Source organism: Astyanax mexicanus, chromosome 21 (genome assembly GCF_023375975.1).
Source record: "Astyanax mexicanus isolate ESR-SI-001 chromosome 21, AstMex3_surface, whole genome shotgun sequence".
NCBI lineage: Eukaryota > Metazoa > Chordata > Actinopteri > Characiformes > Acestrorhamphidae > Astyanax > Astyanax mexicanus.
Genome location: NC_064428.1, coordinates 8633051 through 8651362, shown reverse-complemented (window position 1 = coordinate 8651362; position 18312 = coordinate 8633051). Strand labels below are relative to the sequence as shown.

At 37.6% G+C, this 18312-nt stretch overlaps 1 protein-coding gene across 1 annotated transcript; it reads right to left on the bottom strand.

Annotated features, from left to right (window-relative positions):
* Positions 1–1822: 1822 nt before the first annotated feature.
* Positions 1823–16626, bottom strand: LOC103046522 (uncharacterized). Its single transcript, XM_022663089.2, has 10 exons — positions 16515–16626; positions 16291–16418; positions 11121–11238; positions 10323–11024; positions 9211–9362; positions 8980–9103; positions 6892–7665; positions 5719–5870; positions 4781–4904; positions 1823–3444 (listed from the first exon to the last, which is right to left on the bottom strand). Exons 1-10 carry the CDS (start codon positions 16624–16626, stop codon positions 3041–3043), a joined length of 2790 nt encoding a protein of 929 aa, XP_022518810.2. The 3' UTR covers positions 1823–3040.
* Between the last annotated feature and the right edge of the window lie 1686 nt (positions 16627–18312).

Here is an 18312-nt window from a genome sequence, read left to right as displayed (position 1 = left end):
GAAGTTTCTGTGTGTTTAAATTTCCTCAATATGTTTTTAATGCACTAAATGCAATAAAAATTAAAAAAAGATTTATCTTTAAAAATGTATTTTTTAAAACATATACAAATATCTGGACATATTATTTGGCATTTGAAAAGATTTTTGGCAATTTAAAGATTTAAATAAAACAACTAAACACATACAACAAGAAAAGAAAAGAAAAAAAGTAATTATTCAAACATGTGTCAGTATTTAATGTCCTCAGTTTATAGAAATATACATATATTTTTAAGGATTTATTTCTTTGCACATTTTGTATGAAAATCAAGCCTGTTCAGTCTTTCCCTGATCATAGAAATTGTACTTTTTTATCAAATATGTTCCAATTCTCTCAGGTTGGAGATGTTTACATTACGTCAGTCAAGTCAAATCAGCTTTATTTACAAAGTATGTTTATAAGACATCAAATGTCTAGCTTTACTTTTCAGACTGATCTGCTGAGGGTTCGACTCCAGGAATCTGCAGAGAGCTACAGCCTGTAATTAGACACTCAATTATAATCATATAACATCATTACTTTCAGCTCATTTCACTGAATATCTAATATTCTCTATGTAGAACTACATACATTTAAAAATAATACTAATATACTGACCACAGAACCTTTTATCACATGTTTGCTGTGTAAACAACACTTCTTTTGTCTGTCTTTCAACAGTGGTTTTCTTCTAGCCACTCTTCCATTAAGGCCAGATTTGTGGAGCGCACAACTTAAAGATTCTCCAACCTGAGCTGTGGATTTCTGCAGCTCCTCCAGAGTGACCATGGGCCTCATGGCTGATCCTCTGACTAGTGCTCTCCTTGCTCGATCTGTAAGTTTGGGTGGATCATGGCCATGTCTTGCTAGGTTTGCAGTTGTAGAATACTTTTTCTATTTTTGGATGATGGATTGTGGAACAGTGCTGCTTGGGATGCTTAAAGCTTAGGATATGTTTTTATAACCTAACCCTGCTTTAAACTTCTTCTCCACAACTTTATATCTGATCTGTCTGGTGAGTTCCTTGGGCTTCATGATGCTGTTTGTTCAATAGTGTTCTCTAACAAACCACTGAGGCCTTCACAGAACAGCTGTATTTATACTGAGACTAAATTACACACAGCTGAACCCTATTAACTGATTCAGTGACTTCTGAAGGCAATTGACTGTACTGGGTTTTATTTAGGGGCTTCAGAGTAAAGGAGGCTGAATACTTTTGCACATCACACTTTTCAGATTTTTATTTTATAAACATTTTGAAAACAAGTATCATTTTCATATCATTTAAAATCTCTATAAAATACATTTAAGTTTGTGGTTGTAAAGTAACAAAATATTAAAAAGTTCAGGGGATATGAATACTTATGCAAAATTAACCTTTTAACCATTCTTGATATCAAAAAATAAACATTGTCATCACTCTTGGTATCAAACCATACATTGTTACTAGTAGTTTCATTTTATTTACAAGTCATTTTAATATTTAATTATCAGGAATTCAATTTATGGGCCATTCCACCGAATGGGTGCCATGTCTGTCTCCAGGAAATTACAGGAAAAACAGCTTTTATATAAAATACATTTTATTATTAAGCATAGTGTCTTGTACACTGACCTCATTGCGAAAGTATATTTACTTTAAAAAATAATAAAAACTACTAGAAAACTAGAACACTGAAAAAATAGCATTTTTAACTTGTCCCCACTCTCTTTAAACTTATATACCATGTAATATAGTTAATAAAATCCTTCAGAGATATATATTTTTTGCATTGCTATGTGACTCCAAATCCCATCTATGCATTAAACATATTTTTTCATGATAAATCCATAATACTTGGGCGCAGAGTGGTCCAGCGGTCTAAAGCGCTGCCACTATGAGTGGGAGGTTGCAGGTTTGAACCACCGCTCAAGCTGCCGGTGCTCCTTGCTCCCACAGGGTGGGTAGATGGCGCTCTCTCCCCACATCACTCCTAGGGTGATGTCCACAGCACAGGGCGTCTGTGAGCTGATGTACCAGAACCGAGCCGCTGCGCTTTCCACCGAGCGCGCTGTGATGCTGCTCGGTAATGCTGCATCAGCAGCAGCTCGAAAAGAAGCGGTGGCTGACTTCACATGTATCAGAGGAAGCATGTGTTAGTCTCCACCCTCCTGGTGTGTTGGGGCATTGCTAGTGATAGGGGTCCTAATGAGTCGGTTGGGTAATTGGCTATGTGAATTGGGCAGAAAATGGGGGGGGAAAAAACATAATATTTAGTATAAAATACACAAACTTAGTGGGCGGCACGGTGGCGCAGTGGGTAGCACTTCCGCCTCACAGCAAGACGGCTTGGGTTCGATTCCCGGGTGGGGCGACCGGGTCTCTTGTGGAGTTTGCACGTTCTCCCCGTGTCTGCGTGGGTTTCCTCCGGGTGCTCCGGTTTCCTCCCACAGTCCAAAGACGGCACGTTCAGACTAATTGGATGCCCCTTAGGTGTGAGTGGATGTGTCTGTGTGTCTGTCTGGGTCTGTCTGCCCTGCGATGGATTGGTGGCCTGTCCAGGGTGTCTCCTGCCTTCCGCCCGAAGACTTGATTTGACTACACATTTTAGTTGTGTCTCTGGGTTTTTTCACTCAGTCCTGTTACCGAAACACATTACCCCATCTGAAACATTCTACAACAAGTCACATCTACAACAGGAAGTGACATCAGCTGGTTCTTCTGAAGATCATGGGAAGACCAACATTAAGTTTTCTGTATATTTGATCTTTTTGTAACTCTGACTGAGAAGCTCATTCTCACCGCTCAGTCCTGTTACCTAAATTAATTCTTACATCTAATTTGTTTATTTTTAAAATACAAATTTTGGGCAATCACTAAAACGTTCTCATATTAAAGTATTGAACCAATAACACACAGTATGTTGTACTGCAGGATCTCCAGTAGCTCCGTTGCAGTCTTGAGCTTTACTATGATGGTCTCCTGCTTCTTGAGCCATCATCCCATCCTCCTCCTCCTCCTTCTCTTCTTCCTTAAAGACTTCAACAGTTATCGTCCTGTGCAGATTTATATGTGGCTTTATAAATCCTGACCTGGTCCAGCTCTGCTATCACTGTAGCATGGAAGCTTTTCTCGAAGTTCTCGATGAAGGTCCAGTCAGACGTGTAGCGTATCTTATTAGCCCAGATGAGGGTGGTGCCAGGCTGGCAGAAATGACGCATGGTTTCCAGAAGTTCAGCTAAGAAGCTGTGATGATAAACCACATCAGCCGCCAGGACGTAATCGTAGTGATACGTGGAATGTGGGAAGGTTTCTTCTAGTTTATGACCCCAGGAGAGCTCCATCACTAGAGGTTCATGTCTCCGGTGCTGCCTCGTGTTCCGGTTCAGATTAAATCTCAGATTACTTAAGATTTCTGGCAGATCTGTGGCGGTTAATTTGGCACCTAGTAGAGGAAAATGAAACATAGATTAGAATAATCATTAGATACATGCACAGTCATACACCCATTGCCCATTTTTTCAGATCCACTGATCATACAGGACACCCTGTTCTTCAATACTCAAGCTATTATTTTCTGTGTTGTTCTGGTACAGGAACTGGAGTGAATCAGATGCAGCAGTGCTGCTGGAGTTTTTAAACACTGTGTTTAATCACTCACTGTCCTCCACTCTATTACACACTCCTACCTACAGCTGAGTCAGAGACAGAAGACCTGAATTTGATGTTGCACATATTGTCCAAATCCCATTTTTCTTTTGTACCCCTAATTCTTCCCCTTGGAACAGTATTGGGAAGACAGAATTGGGACAACCGTTCTATAACTTGTAATTCTGATGTGATAGTAGTGGAGCGCTAAAGTTTAGCAACCTAGTTAATTTACTGATACGGCAATTACTTATTACTGTCCAACCCTTAATTCCTCTGTGTTGGGGAGCTGAAGTTACCCTTTATTAGCTTTTAGTTTACTAAATACAAATGTTCCATTACACCTTAAATGCTGCAGCCTCTGCAATCTGTTGCACTATTTAAGGTGGGACGAGAACGTTAGCTAGCTAGCCAGAAACTGAGCCTAAAATAGCCATAAAACACATATTATTTGAAAACACATATTGACCTATTGTAATATAGTGCTTATTGTCATTTTTGACAAGGAATCTAATCAAATTTGTGGGTTTCTTTGGTTGCTTGTGCTTGCCAGTGGTTCACATAGCCCTCTGTATAAAGTGTGCCAAATCTGCGGTTTGAGGGGCCGTGTAGCCCCCTCCAGCCTTACAAGAATTGGGACACACTACCCCAGGTATGAATGCACAAAAAAAAGGGGTAGGGATACGTTGTAGGGTCAAGGGGTGAAATGGGATTGGGCCATTGATGGTGGTCATCCTCTATTGCTTCATCAGCCTCATGACGCAGTCCAGCAGTGATATTGAGATGTTTAAAAGCTCCAGCAGCACTGCTGCTGTATCTGATCTACTCACTGTACCAGCAGCTCAACACACACTAACACCTCATAGACCACCACCATGCTAACCAGTGCTAATCACTGCAGTGCTGATAATAATAACCCACCACCCAAATAATAATATTAGCTATATCTCTGTGGTGGTTTTCTCTCCTGTAGGGTTCTGAGTATTGAAGAACAGTCTTTAATAAATATACATATATATACATATATATAAACTACAATAATAATCAGATCAGTGGAGATGAAAAATAGACAGTGAGAGTAGAAACAAGGAAGTGGTCATAATGTTCTGATAGACCTGTGTGGAATAACCTACCAAGTAATGTGGCCACAATAGACAGTAAACCAGTGCCGGCTCCAATCTCCAGAACTGATTTATCCAGTAGGTTAATTTGTTGTTGGCCTTCTGCTGTATCCAAAAATTTACAAAGAGCCACGGCCTAAAAGAAAGATCATTCATATTTGTCATTATCATTATTTTGGTTATTAAGACAACCTGAATATATATGTTACATATATGGTTTTTGACGTATTCCAAAGACATAATAGTACACTGTAAACCCAGAAGTTGTTTGAACTCAAATAAATTGAGTCTGTTTCGCATAAAATTGGATATTTCTAAACAATACTCAACTATTTTGAGTTAGTTGAACATTTGTGGGCACATATACTGTACTATTCAAACTGAGATCTTTGAGTTGAACCAACTTATAATAACTGAGTTTAGTCTGTTGCCATTAACAGCTCCTTTTCCATTGGCTTCTGTCACAATCGATTTGCATACTGGGTGTGTCCCCCAGTTTCTGGCTAACACTCACCATCAGTGTGTAGTGATTCCTCCCAGGCTAGGTTAGGTAAACTTGTAGATCACATATTATGATTAAATGCTTGGTCTCTGTGTTGTAGCTGTAGAACGAGCATCATTTTCTGAGCTGCAGTAACTCTGTGTTCTCACTGTGCTCTCAGTACTTTTAATTCTTTACTGTTTTCTTCCATCTACTTTTCTATCAGTATTTAAAAAATAGTTGAATGAAACCAAAAAGAAGACTAAATACAAGTTCAGGAAAATAGTCATTTTAAATATATATGTATATGTATTTGTTAAGTTCACTGTACTTAAAAATTATATTACATGAACTTAAAATTTATTAGGTAATTGGTTACAACAAAAGTTTTGAGTTTAGTCAACTTATCGGGTTTTACACGGTAACTACTGACTTTTAATAGGGCAATTAATAATAGTTTAAAACTCACCGCTGGCCAAATCACCGCCCCATAAGAATCAAGCGATTCCTTTATACTGATGTTGTGACCCAAGAAGTAGTGAATCTCTTTGCCAGGTGTGTAGTACATGCTGGGTTGCCAAATCCTCTGATATACAGACACTGCATTTGTCTCCTTGAAACCTGAACAAATTGAGAAGTTTATTTAGTATATAGATTTAGTATATAGTTTATATAGTAGCGGCTTATCACTGTACCTGGTAGCATCTTCTGCATATAGAGTAATGCAGAGCCTCTAAGAACTCTAAGAAGACTATGAAAGCAATACGAGCACCTGGAAGAGATACAGAGGGGTTGCATCGTAGAGCTCTGGCAAGCAGGCACGTTTTATTGACGTATAACATTTCATAACATTCATGTGGATATAACAATAACATGCTTTTGGTGACTAGTGGCTAGAAAAAAGCAAGCGGCATGGGACATGAAGGATCTGAGAGACAACAGCCATGATTGCAGACATTGCCTCATATGAGTCATGCTGTTAGTGCCAGCACCATTGGCAGACGGCTGCACATCCTCATTGAGGAGTCATGCTTTTGTCTTTGTGGAGACGACCAACAAGTCTATGTGTGAAGGCACTGTGGTCAACATCGAGATCAACATTTTCACATGTTGTGGTGTGGTGTGGTATTCTGTACAATGTCTGATCATCTTTGGTCTTCATCACAGACATCTGTGTTTTCAAGTCGAGCAGTTAAGACTGCAGCAATATGTGGATAAGAATAGAATTAGTACAAAACTGAACCCCACACCAAGACACCAGGCTTTCCAGTGCGCTATTACTACAGGATAATGCTTTTCCACACACTGCTGCCTTCTCAAGGGCTTGTTTTAAAGACACTACAGATACTACACCATGTCCAGCTGTATTACATTGCCAACCACCCCTACCACACAATCAGCAGGAACTGTCAGAGAATATTAGGGCTGTATAAGATAGATTATCACAAGGCTCCTGTAGGAACCTCTACAACTTCATGCTAAAACATCTGACATGTTGTAGTGTCACTCATACTTCCGTATGTCTAGCTCAATAAATATGACCAAGAGTTTCACATGACAGTCTAATTGTTAATCATATATTGTTTGTATTGTGTATTGTTTTTATTCTAAATATCATTCAATTTCAATTATTATTACTAACCTGATTCATCCTCTGTAGATGCATCAGAAGTTGATGTGGATTCATTAGAGAACTCACATTCTTCATCTATCTCTGCACCTTCAGATTCTTCATCCTCTTCTTCTGTAGACTCTTCTTCCATGCTTCCAGTCTCATCATTGGTTTTCAGTTGAAAAATCACATTTTCATTAGCTCTGTCTTGTGTATCTCTTATGTTCTCCTGGATACAAATCCTTTTGAAGTCTTTTTGATGTTGTGCTTCCTGTTCTGCATCATCCTCTTCGTTGTTTAGTTTTAGTACTTCCTTCTTATTTCTTGTCAAAGCACTTCTCTTTTCTTCATTCTTGTCTTGGTTCTTGTCCACCTCTTCTTCCTTTACACTTTTAGGAAGGTCATTGTCTTCCTCATCTGGAGTTCGGTAAGTGGCCTTATAAATCCTGACCTGGTCCAGCTCTGCTATCACTGTAGCATGGAAGCTTTTCTCGAAGTTCTCGACGAAGGTCCAGTCAGACGTGTAGCGTATCTTATTAGCCCAGATGAGGGTGGTGCCAGGCTGGCAGAAATGACGCATGGTTTCCAGAAGTTCAGCTAAGAAGCTGTGATGATAAACCACATCAGCCGCCAGGACGTAATCGTAGTGATACGTGGAATGTGGGAAGGTTTCTTCTAGTTTATGACCCCAAGAGAGCTCCATCACTAGAGGTTCATGTCTCCGGTGCTGCCTCGTGTTCCGGTTCAGATTAAATCTCAGATTACTTAAGATTTCTGGCAGATCTGTGGCGGTTAATTTGGCACCTAGTAGAGGAAAATTACTCAGTTAAAAATGATTAGATATTTAAAACATCAGTCTGTACATTTGGGGAATTTGGGGATTTGGAGACCTCTTTGGTGAGAATGTGTAACTGCACATGGCATGTAGTAGAGTACTCTTAATGCAGATAAATGTTAATACATTGCTTTGCTAATTTTGTTCTTTTTTTTTTGGAAGGACAATTAACCTTTATTAGTGTTATTACAGAGTTATATCAGGGATATAATAATATATGCAAAATAACAAATAAAACAGAGAAGACAAAAAAGGCGGGAGAAAAACAAAAAGTCAAAATATAGCAAGAAAAACAGACAAATATTAAGAAACAACAACAAAGAGAGTAGAACAGCTACAAAAAACAATAGATAAATAGATATTTTTGGTTTGTATGTGATGGAGATACAGAGAAAAGAGAAAAGGGAATAGAGAAAGTATGTGTATGTGTGTATAGGAACATTCGCGTAGAGGTGTTAGATGTATTTGATGGTTGCACGTAAAAATGGTTGCATTAGTGTGTTGATCTGTGAAAATGATCAGATATTTAAAACATCAGTCTGTAATTTTAAAGATTTGGGGATTTGGAGACCTCTTTGGTGAGAATGTGTAACTGCACAGGGCATGTAGTAGAGTACTTTTAATGTAGATAAATGTGTTAATTTAGTTCATTTATAAAATTATGTCCAAACCTAACACACCGCTCAGTGTTATGCACAGGACATCCTGCAGCTTCCAACTGATATTTTCAGCAGGATAATGTGCATCCACACATTGCATAGGCTTTTCGAGAGTCTCCACCAACACTTTCTTGGCCTAGCTGGTTGCCAGATTGATCACAAATTAAGTATTTATGGGAGCAGCTGGCATGCCAGCTTCAGCAATCTGGGAGTGTATAGCAGGGTCTACAGGCCCAGCTGCAACTGTGGGTAAATGTGCTGCAGGACACTGTACAGAACCTGTATGCCTACATGCCCAACCATCTCAATCTCCTTTTGTATCCAGGCAATTCTATTCCAAAAACTAATAGTACTAATTGTGTAATGATTTATTTTTTATTTTGCCATATTCAGTCATATTATTATGTAATATGTATAAATATGGCTGGTGCTTTTGTCTTATGAGCTCTAACGTATTTGCTAGGTTACATGTGTATATGGCAAAGTAATACCGGAAGAGCTTCTGTCAGAGTGACATTATACTATGCAATATTGGCCCTCATAACATGTTACTCAGCCAATCACATTGTGGGGTTGGAACAAACTGTGGTTTAATTGAAAATATACAAACTTAGTTTGACCTACCGAGCAATGTGGCCGCAATTGACAGGAGGCCAGTGCCAGCTCCAATCTCCAGCACTGATTTATCCAGTAGGTTAATTTGCTGTTGACCTTCTGCTGTATCCAGGAATTTACAAAGAGCCACGGCCTAAAACATAAAAAAAACTGAATCAATAAATTATAATCATCTATCGCTATGATCACAAAGCCAAAAGTTAAGTTAAATAGAGCTTCAGCATTTCTTATTTAGCTCACCGCTGGCCATATCACCGCCCCATAAGAATCCAGTGATTCCTCTATACTGATTTTGTGGCCCAAGAAGTAGTGGATCTCTTTGTCAGGCATGTAGTACATGCTGGGTTGCCAAGTCCTCAGATAAACTGACTTTTCATTATTATCTGCTTCAGCTAGGAATTGACACAAAGACATAAACAAACATTTTTTAGCTTAATTTTCACAACTTGCTTTTATTTTATTTAGATTTGATATGAGTTTGTTGGTGTATAAAGGTAAAAGCTTATAATTGTCAAAAGTTGTACTTCTCTCATGTCTCTTTAGTGTAAAAAGTTTTTAAAAAGAGATTTGCATCCCTCAGCTTTTGAAAACTAGTACATCATAAAGAGAGACAACAATACACCATTAAGAAGAAAGAAAACACTAAGGTTAAATTTCCCACTTTTCCCTAAGTCTAACTTTAAATGTTATATATCTGTAAGAGAACAAGAGCATTTACATTTATTCATATGTGGAAATCTATTTGTGTGGAATATGTGGAAGTACCATAACTAAAATAATTCACTACATAGTTAGTAAGGAAGTATGGTGGGTCATTGTTCTCAGTACAGCAGTGATTAGCACTGATTAGCATGGTGGTGATGTGTGTTGTGCTGTGAGTGCCTCAGATACAGCAGTGCTGCTGGAGTTTTTAAACCCCTCAGTGTCACTGCTGCACTGAGAATAGTCCACCAACGGAATCCTGTAAACACTGATAAAGGACAAGACGATGAGCAACACTGTAAACTCTGCAGCAACAGATTCAGAGCTTCTGTCTCTGACTTTATTTTATCTACAAGGTGGATCAGCTGTAGGTAGGAGTGTGTAAAAGAGTGGAGTTTAAAAACTCCAGCAGCACTGCTGTATCTGATCCACTTATACCAAATGATTAATAGTAGCTGCTCTTTGGTGGTTTTCTCCCCTGTGGGTTCTGAGTACTGAAGAACAGGGTGAAAGGAGGAGAATAATAAAATATACAGAGAAACAGTCTGTAATTATTATACAACTACCAAAGTGTCCTATATGATCAGTGGGGCTGTTTTTTTTTCTTTTTTTGTCAATAAACACATTGCTTTCACTAAATATGTACTGACCAGACTTTTCCTCGATTTCTGACTGAAGAGAAGATTCCTCATCTTCTCCTTCTTGTTGTCTTTGGTCATTTTCACCAGTGGATAGATTTTCTTCTGAATTTTCTACAATATCTTCTTCCTGTTCTCCAGAAGAGTCTTCTTTAGGCATTTCCTGTATTTCCTCCTTGCACTCCTCTAAATGTGCACTGCTCTTCGTTTCAATTTCAGCAGGGTTTTGATGAAGGTCAATCTCTTTAATATTCTCTATATTGTCTTCTTCTTCCTGTTCGGCTTCCTCTTCCTGTTTCAACATTACTGAGAGATTTCTTGGTTCTTCGCACTCTTTTGTGGTGGCTGAGTAAATTTTGATGTCCCCCATGTCTGCGAGTAACGTGGTATCAAAGACCGTCTTAAAGTTCTCCAAGAAGTCCAGATCAGACTTGAATCTGACCTTATTAGACCAGATCAAGGTTGTGCCCGGTTGGCAGAAATGGCGCATGGTAACCAACAGCTCTGCCAAGTAATCGTGGTGGTAGACCACGTCAGCAGCCAGAACGTAGTCGTACCGATAAACAGAGCGAGGGAAGGCTTGTTTCAGTTCATGGCCCCAGCTGAGCTCGGCAATTTGGGGTGCATATCTGCAGCGCCCCCTTGTGTTTCTGGCCAGATTGCTTCTCAGGTTCCCAAGGACTTCAGGAAGGTCACTAGCTGTTACCCAGGCACCTGTGGAGAGCCCATACTGTACATCATCATTGCTTAATTACACAATAACATTTGATCATAGTGATAATTAATCAGAAAGGAATTGACATCACTCACCCAACAGACTGGCAACAATGGATACCAGGCCAGTGCCAGCTCCAATTTCTAACACTGCTTTATCCAGCAGATTAACTATCCCTCGATTTGTGTCCAGATACTGACAGAGAGCCAGTGCCTGAGGGGTGGTTCAAGAAAACTATAATTATAATATATGTCTATATGGAAGCCAAATATAACATTGTTTTGTTTGATTTATCATATATATATGGGTACACTATGGGTAGTGTACCTCTTGATGAGAGATCATTCACTGCTAACAAGGCCTCTACAGTGATCTCAAAGACATTTAGCTCAGTTGACAGACTTTAAGATAGGGAGCATTACTGGTATAAGAGATAGAGAATGGTAGTTTCAACAAATTGCATACCATCTTAGCTATCTATCAGTTGGGCACCATCGGCTTTGTTTGCAGTGCAGCTGTAAACAAAAAAGCTGGACTGCTATGGACTCCCTGATTTAAAAAAAAAATACTTAATTGTACTTAAAACATATAGAGAAACATCTAAGTAAATATAGACGTTATCTAAATATACAGATTTTTGTACTTACTTAAAACATATTAAAAGTACTAGTAGTATTATGCTTTGATTAAATGTATGTATAAAAGTAAACCTTTATCATAGGACAATATAAAAAGGAAAAGGACAATATAGTGCCTTTTTTTTAAAATGGACTACTATGATGTACACATTTAGTTTAATGTAATTTAATAAACAATATACAAATATACTTTTTTGTATATGTTTGTACATTTATAACTTTTTTAAGTAACTTAAATTACCACATTACATTAATATTACAGTTAAAATGTTTTTCAATGCATGCTTTGTAATTATAATGAGAAAAATATAAATAAGTAAATGATAGGATACAGTGTTAAAAACACATTTAAATGTCAAATAAAAAAATGTAAGTAAATTTGTAACACACTAAAAATTGTTGTACTGTATATTAAAATATATTTTTATACCCAAAAAGTATACTAGAAGTGTGCTACTTACAAACGACAGGAGCAAGAAGCATATTTGTACTCTAATGTAAATATATTTAACACCAATTCTTAGTACATTTCTAATATACTCTGTGTACAGTAGTGATACAATCATATTTAAAATATGAGGTTACATACATGAAGTAGTTTAAATGTTTAAATGTTACTTAAAACAGACGCTTCCAATGGAATGGACATTAAAAATGCATTGAATTAAATTTAGAGTTTCCCTTTGTGTGCATCACAGACAGAAACCAGCATTTTTATATTTTTCCACCACTGAAAGAGAATATTTTAAGCTAAAATCTTAAAAAAGACGTATCATTTCATTCTAAACTTTGATCCTGGATCCTGTTGAGAAATTACCCACTAAACATTAGACGTCTTATGGACGTGAAGATCATGTCTATATTGCGTCGGTCGGTCCAAGACCAATTCTGTACGTCTACACGACGTGCAAACTAGGTCCGCTATTTGGACGTCTAACTATGACCCCACTTGGACGTCAATATGCAGTTAAACATTTGAACGTCGGACTAGGTCACTTTTTTGGACGTCATGGGGACGTCTAATACAGGTGCAGGAAATTAACATTATTTAAGAATATATTTATTTTTAAATGTATGTCAAAATTGTTGTTATCAATATTGTTAATCACTATGAATATAGATTATTTATGATTAAGCATCATTTATTTCTAATTATTTATTTGAGTATTATATTTTTTATCTATTTAATTAATTAATGAATGTAGGTATTTATTTACGTATGTTTTTATTTTTATTTGGAAATGCAATTTATGTGGAAAATTGTTAAGTTGATTTCAACCAGTCAACGCCACTCTGATTTGCTGAGACCGCACCTCATCATAAACTCCACTCTGATATGCCGAGGCAAAACACGCTAAACATTTTTTGGCTGCTGCAGTAGCTCAGCTCAGCTCAGCTCATTCAGTTCAGCTCGCTCAGCTCAGCTCCGCTCCGGACCGGACTCAGCTGCCAAGCTATAAGGTAAGACGATATGTATAAGTTATAGTGTTAGTTGTTTTAGCTCTGTGGTCTTAAATCATCTGAACCTGCTGGCGTTGCCTCTCTTCCCAGGCAGTTAGCTAACTAGCTAGCTAGCTAACGATAGCTAAACAGTGGCCATAGTTAAAATGGAATTGGAATTACTTTTGAGAAAGACCGTAATGCAAATAATATTTACTGTAACCGAAGCTTTAACGTAGAAGCATTGTCCGGTCATTAAGTCAATGCACTAACCAGAGCTAGGCTGATAAGCCAATCTAAGCTAAATCAAAGAACCGTCTTTGGATAAATTCGCTAAGCTAGCGTTAAGTTATATAAGTTTGTGGCACCCACAATTAACCTAGGCAACTGGGGGCAATATCAAGTGCATTTTGAATAGCCTGAAGAAGTAAGTTTATGTTAATATTACATAAATAAGGCAATTTAAAATAGTTTGTTGTGGGAAAACATTTATTAAAATAGCTTAATATGATGTGTGAGAATTAAAACGGCACGATAATTCTGGTCAGGTGTTAAATGTGTATTCCCGCCTTTAGCTTAGCGTTAGCTTATCGTTAGCTTAGCGTTAGCTAAGCCATAGCATGAAGAAGTAAGTTTATGTGAATATTACATAAATAAGGCAATTTAAAATAGTTTGTTGTGGGAAAAAATTAATTAAAATAGCTTAATATGATGTGTGAGAATTAAAACGGCACGATAATTCTCGTCAGGTGTTAAATGTGTATTCCCGCCGTTAGCTTAGCGTTAGCTAAGCCATAGTGTGAAGAAGTAAGTTTATGTGAATATTACATAAATAAGGCAATTTAAAATAGTTTGTTGTGGGAAAACATTTATTAAAATAGCTTAATATGATGTGTGAGAATTAAAACAGCACGATAATTCTGGTCAGGTGTTAAATGTGTATTCCCGCCTTTAGCTTAGCGTTAGCTTAGCGTTAGCTAAGCCATAGCATGAAGAAGTAAGTTTATGTTAATATTACATAAATAAGGCAATTTAAAATAGTTTGTTGTGGGACAAAAATAAATGGCCATCTTCAACATTTTCTGAGATTTCTAATTTGTCTTTTTCTACTTGTGCAGATGGAGTCATGAAATGTGACGGGACAGCCACCGAGGACTTCATACTTCGGAGCATCTCAAACATGCACCACAAAGACGTGGAGGACACACCGCTGTCTCTCAGGACCTAGAATCTTAATGAAAGTATAATGATGTTAAGGGAAGGTGTAATGGAAAGGTGTAATGTAAAGTTGTAATGGTGTTAAGGGAAGGTGTAGTGGAAAAGTGTAATAGTGTTAAGGGAAGGTATAATATTGTTAAGGGAAGGTGTAATGCAGGGGTCTCAAACTCATTTTTGCTGAGGGTCACATTGACATATTGGCTGTCCTCTGAGGGCCAGATGTAACTTATAAATATAAGAAAATGTAACCAGATGTAATATAAAATGAATGTAATTACTCCTTAATGTTAAATAACTCTCAATATATTATTTATTCAATCAAATATTACAGTTGCATGGAAAAATGTTTGCTTGTTGCTCTATTAACATAAATCCTTTTAATTTGTCATGTTATGAAATCCAAAAACTCCATCAATCAAGAACCAAACTATTCAAGTGAATAGAAATTACATCAAGTACAAGTTATATTAACTTTGATCAAAACGTTTAATACTGAAATAAGGCTTAATAAATATAAAATCTAAAATTGTGAGCTGTGACAGATTTAGCATTTCCTCAGATTTAGCAGTTCCTCATCCAACCACTAGTCGGAGCTGCAGCTGCAGCACCACAAGCCCGCAGTCTTTGCTTAGTCAGAGCTACAGCCCAGCCACGGGCTACAGGGCTCAGCTGAGCCAGTCTGGAGCGTTTTTAAATTTTTTAAGTTCTTCTGTGTATGAAATAAAATAACCCCACTAACCGGATAATACAGCTCTCTACAGTTCATCTTTCAGCCCAAGCAGCTAACAGCAGCAGTTTAGAGCAGCGTCACGGAGGCACTGCTGGGATTACATTATAAACAGGTCAGTTAGCGCGCTGCTAACCTCAGGATGTTTATAACTACGGAGTTTAGTGGACACACCACGGCTGCAAGGTTAGACTGTTGAAGGCTACTGAAGACTACTAAAGCAGGCAACGCAGCGTAAGCAAAAAAAAACAAAAAACACACACACACACACCAAAATACAAGTTAAGATAAAATATGAAAACGAACATAATAAAGCATAAATAATTAAATTGAATTGCGGGCCAGATGTATGTTTATTTTGTTAACCCGTGAGGGGCCGTATGAAACCGCGTGGGCCGGTACTTTGAGACCCCTGGTGTAATGTTAAAGGTGTAATAGTTTTGAGGGAAGGTGTAATATTGTTAAGGGAAGGTGTAATGTAAAGCTGTAATAGTTTTAAGGGAAGGTAAATGTTTAGTGAAATTGTTATGGTGTGAATCTAAGGTGTATGTTATGTTGATGTAAAATAAAGGCATTAACCCCAAATGAGATTTACTCATTATGTTTATTATTATATTAATGTTTCCCCAAACAGAAAGGGTCAATTTAAAATCAACAGTGGTAAGATGGGGGTAATTAATTTATCCCTTGCTTTTACTGGTTCTTTGCAGGTTGACATGTTTTGGAAAAAGTGAGAGGGTTGAAATTCAATTTATTTGTAAAGCATATTGTGTATAACTAACGTGCATAACTAGTTCCAGAAGGTTGTGAACCTGTTCCAGTAATTGTTTGGCTTAGCTTTGTATGCGTTTCCAGTTAACTGCTGAAGCTGGAACAATGGAACAGTTGCCACCGTCTGAAATGGCACTACAGTTATGCAGGGAGCCTCAAAGTAGTTGGTCTATAAAAACGTATACATGTAAATTTCACGTAGAAAAGACGTCCACAACGACTTAATTTAAACTAGAATTAGCCCTTATCCGGAGGTCTGAGGGACGTCAATACTGGACGTGCAGAAGACGTCAGAAAAAAGACGTCGTCTGGCGTCACAGTCTGCACCTTCAGGAGACCAAAATTGGACGTGCAAAAATGACCTAGAAAAGACGTCGTTTCAACGTCTTTTTGTTTAGTGGGTAGTTTAAATATAATATTTTGCACTTTAAATGCAATTCTTTAAAGTTTCACTTTAAATGCAATTCTCACCGCTGGCCATATGGTGGCGCCATAGGAGTCCAAAGACTGCCAAATACTAATTTCATGACCAGCAAAGTAGTAAATCTCCTTGTCCACTCGTAAGTAGAAGTTTGGTTGCCAGGTATGCTGATGCGTCTCTGAGGCAGAGAAATGAATACAAGTATAAATACTTAGTGTGTGTACAAATCACCAGCCATTCTTATATTAACTAGAATATCTCTAAACACACCAACCTTGCGGCTTTTGGTTTTCCTCTTCTTTTTCACCCTCTGTTTCCATGTTTTCCTCTTTTATAGTGAGGCTTTCGGCTCTCTTAGTGTATTTATCTTCACATACTGCCGCCATCATACCTGTCAAGTTTTGGACTTAAAAATAAGGGATTTTTTCCGCCGCCCCAACAGCCCAACCGAGGGCTTGTGCTTTATATATATATATATATATATATATATATATATATATATATATATATATATATATATATGAAATTGAAGGGTGCACAAATTTACAAGAAGGACATGGATCAGATATATTCCATAAGTAAATAATAGTTCTAAGGGGCCTACACAATTACTAATCTTTCATTAATACTTCTTTCTATTGTTCAGTCCACTCCTGATCAGTTCAGTTAATTTCAGCCCTCTTCACATTTTCTCTCTCTCCAGCTCAACCATCTCTTCTACCCCTTCTAAATAATACATTACACCACAATACTTGAGATTTAAACAAATTCTAACAAACCCTAAAACTAGCCCTGAACAAATAGAGTTTGGAAATTATAGTTATTGGCTGATCAGGCACATAAGGGCAGGGCATTATATATATATATATATATATATATATATATATATATGTAGATTTTTCTCAAACCCTGAATATCTATCTAGCTAATTCTAAAGTTAAGCTAACTGAGTCACAAGCTGGATTTTATTAAACACACAATGGGTTTAATTTATGTTTTGATTCAGAGAAGAGTCTTTTTAACCAGCTATCAGAAACAATCTCATCACAGTTTACATGGTTAGTTACCTTTCTTTTAGAAAAATCTCCGTATATCCAGATTAGTTTTAACGACAGCTGCTCCGACTAGCTGCCTGAACTCACAGCGAGGGGAGGGGCGGGGCTTCCCCCACACTAAACAGCTCTCCGCAAAACCAGCAAGCTGATTGGTTGTTTCTCCTGAAAGGCGGGACTTTCTCCTTGAACCGGAACCACGATTGGTTAAGAGACACACAGCGGTCAGTGCATTGTCGCCTGTGGCCTATATATTTTTTTATTTAGTATAATACGGGAAATTTACGGGAAAATACTAATACGGGAGGACGGCGGGAAAAAGGACTAAAATACGGTAGTTTCCCGGCCAAAACGGGAGACTTGACAGGTATGCGCCATAAAACTCACAAATCTTCACACTGCTGGAGTTTAATAGTTTCAAAAGAAACAGTATGATGAAATGATGTACTTTCAGACAATTCATATGTCAAAAGTCATTATTTACTGATTATAAAGGAAACTAGCTACAATTGTTTTAGATTCTTTCATTTCATTTTTGGAAGTTAGCGAGCCTAATGCAGCATTAAATTACCTCAGGTTTTGGATGTCAGAGCTCAGAATTATAAAACACCAAATGGAATCATATTAAACATTCAGATGATTTACATAAAAAAGCTAAAGCTAGGGTTTAAAACTAAAATTTGGCAGTTAGCTTGATTTTAAGGGCGTCAGTGTGTCTGCTATCGTAACGACTGGAAAAGTACACTGTTGCTCAGCTACAAACAAAAGGTGTGACATGTACAAATTCTCTTAATTAATCATGGGTTTGTTTTGGGTGTAAAATCGATAAGATCGATAAACCAATCAGCATTTAATTTGCCATTCCCTTTAAGAGCTGGGTGAGTTTTTTTTGGTGTGCATTTGCCATCTTAGCGGCCATGTCCAGCGCTTCTTAGCAAAGAAAACTCTCCTGCTTGTTCACGCTTGCTTATTATGTTTATGGTTGATGTAAAAGTTGGGTTTGTGCACTGCTGCAGATCC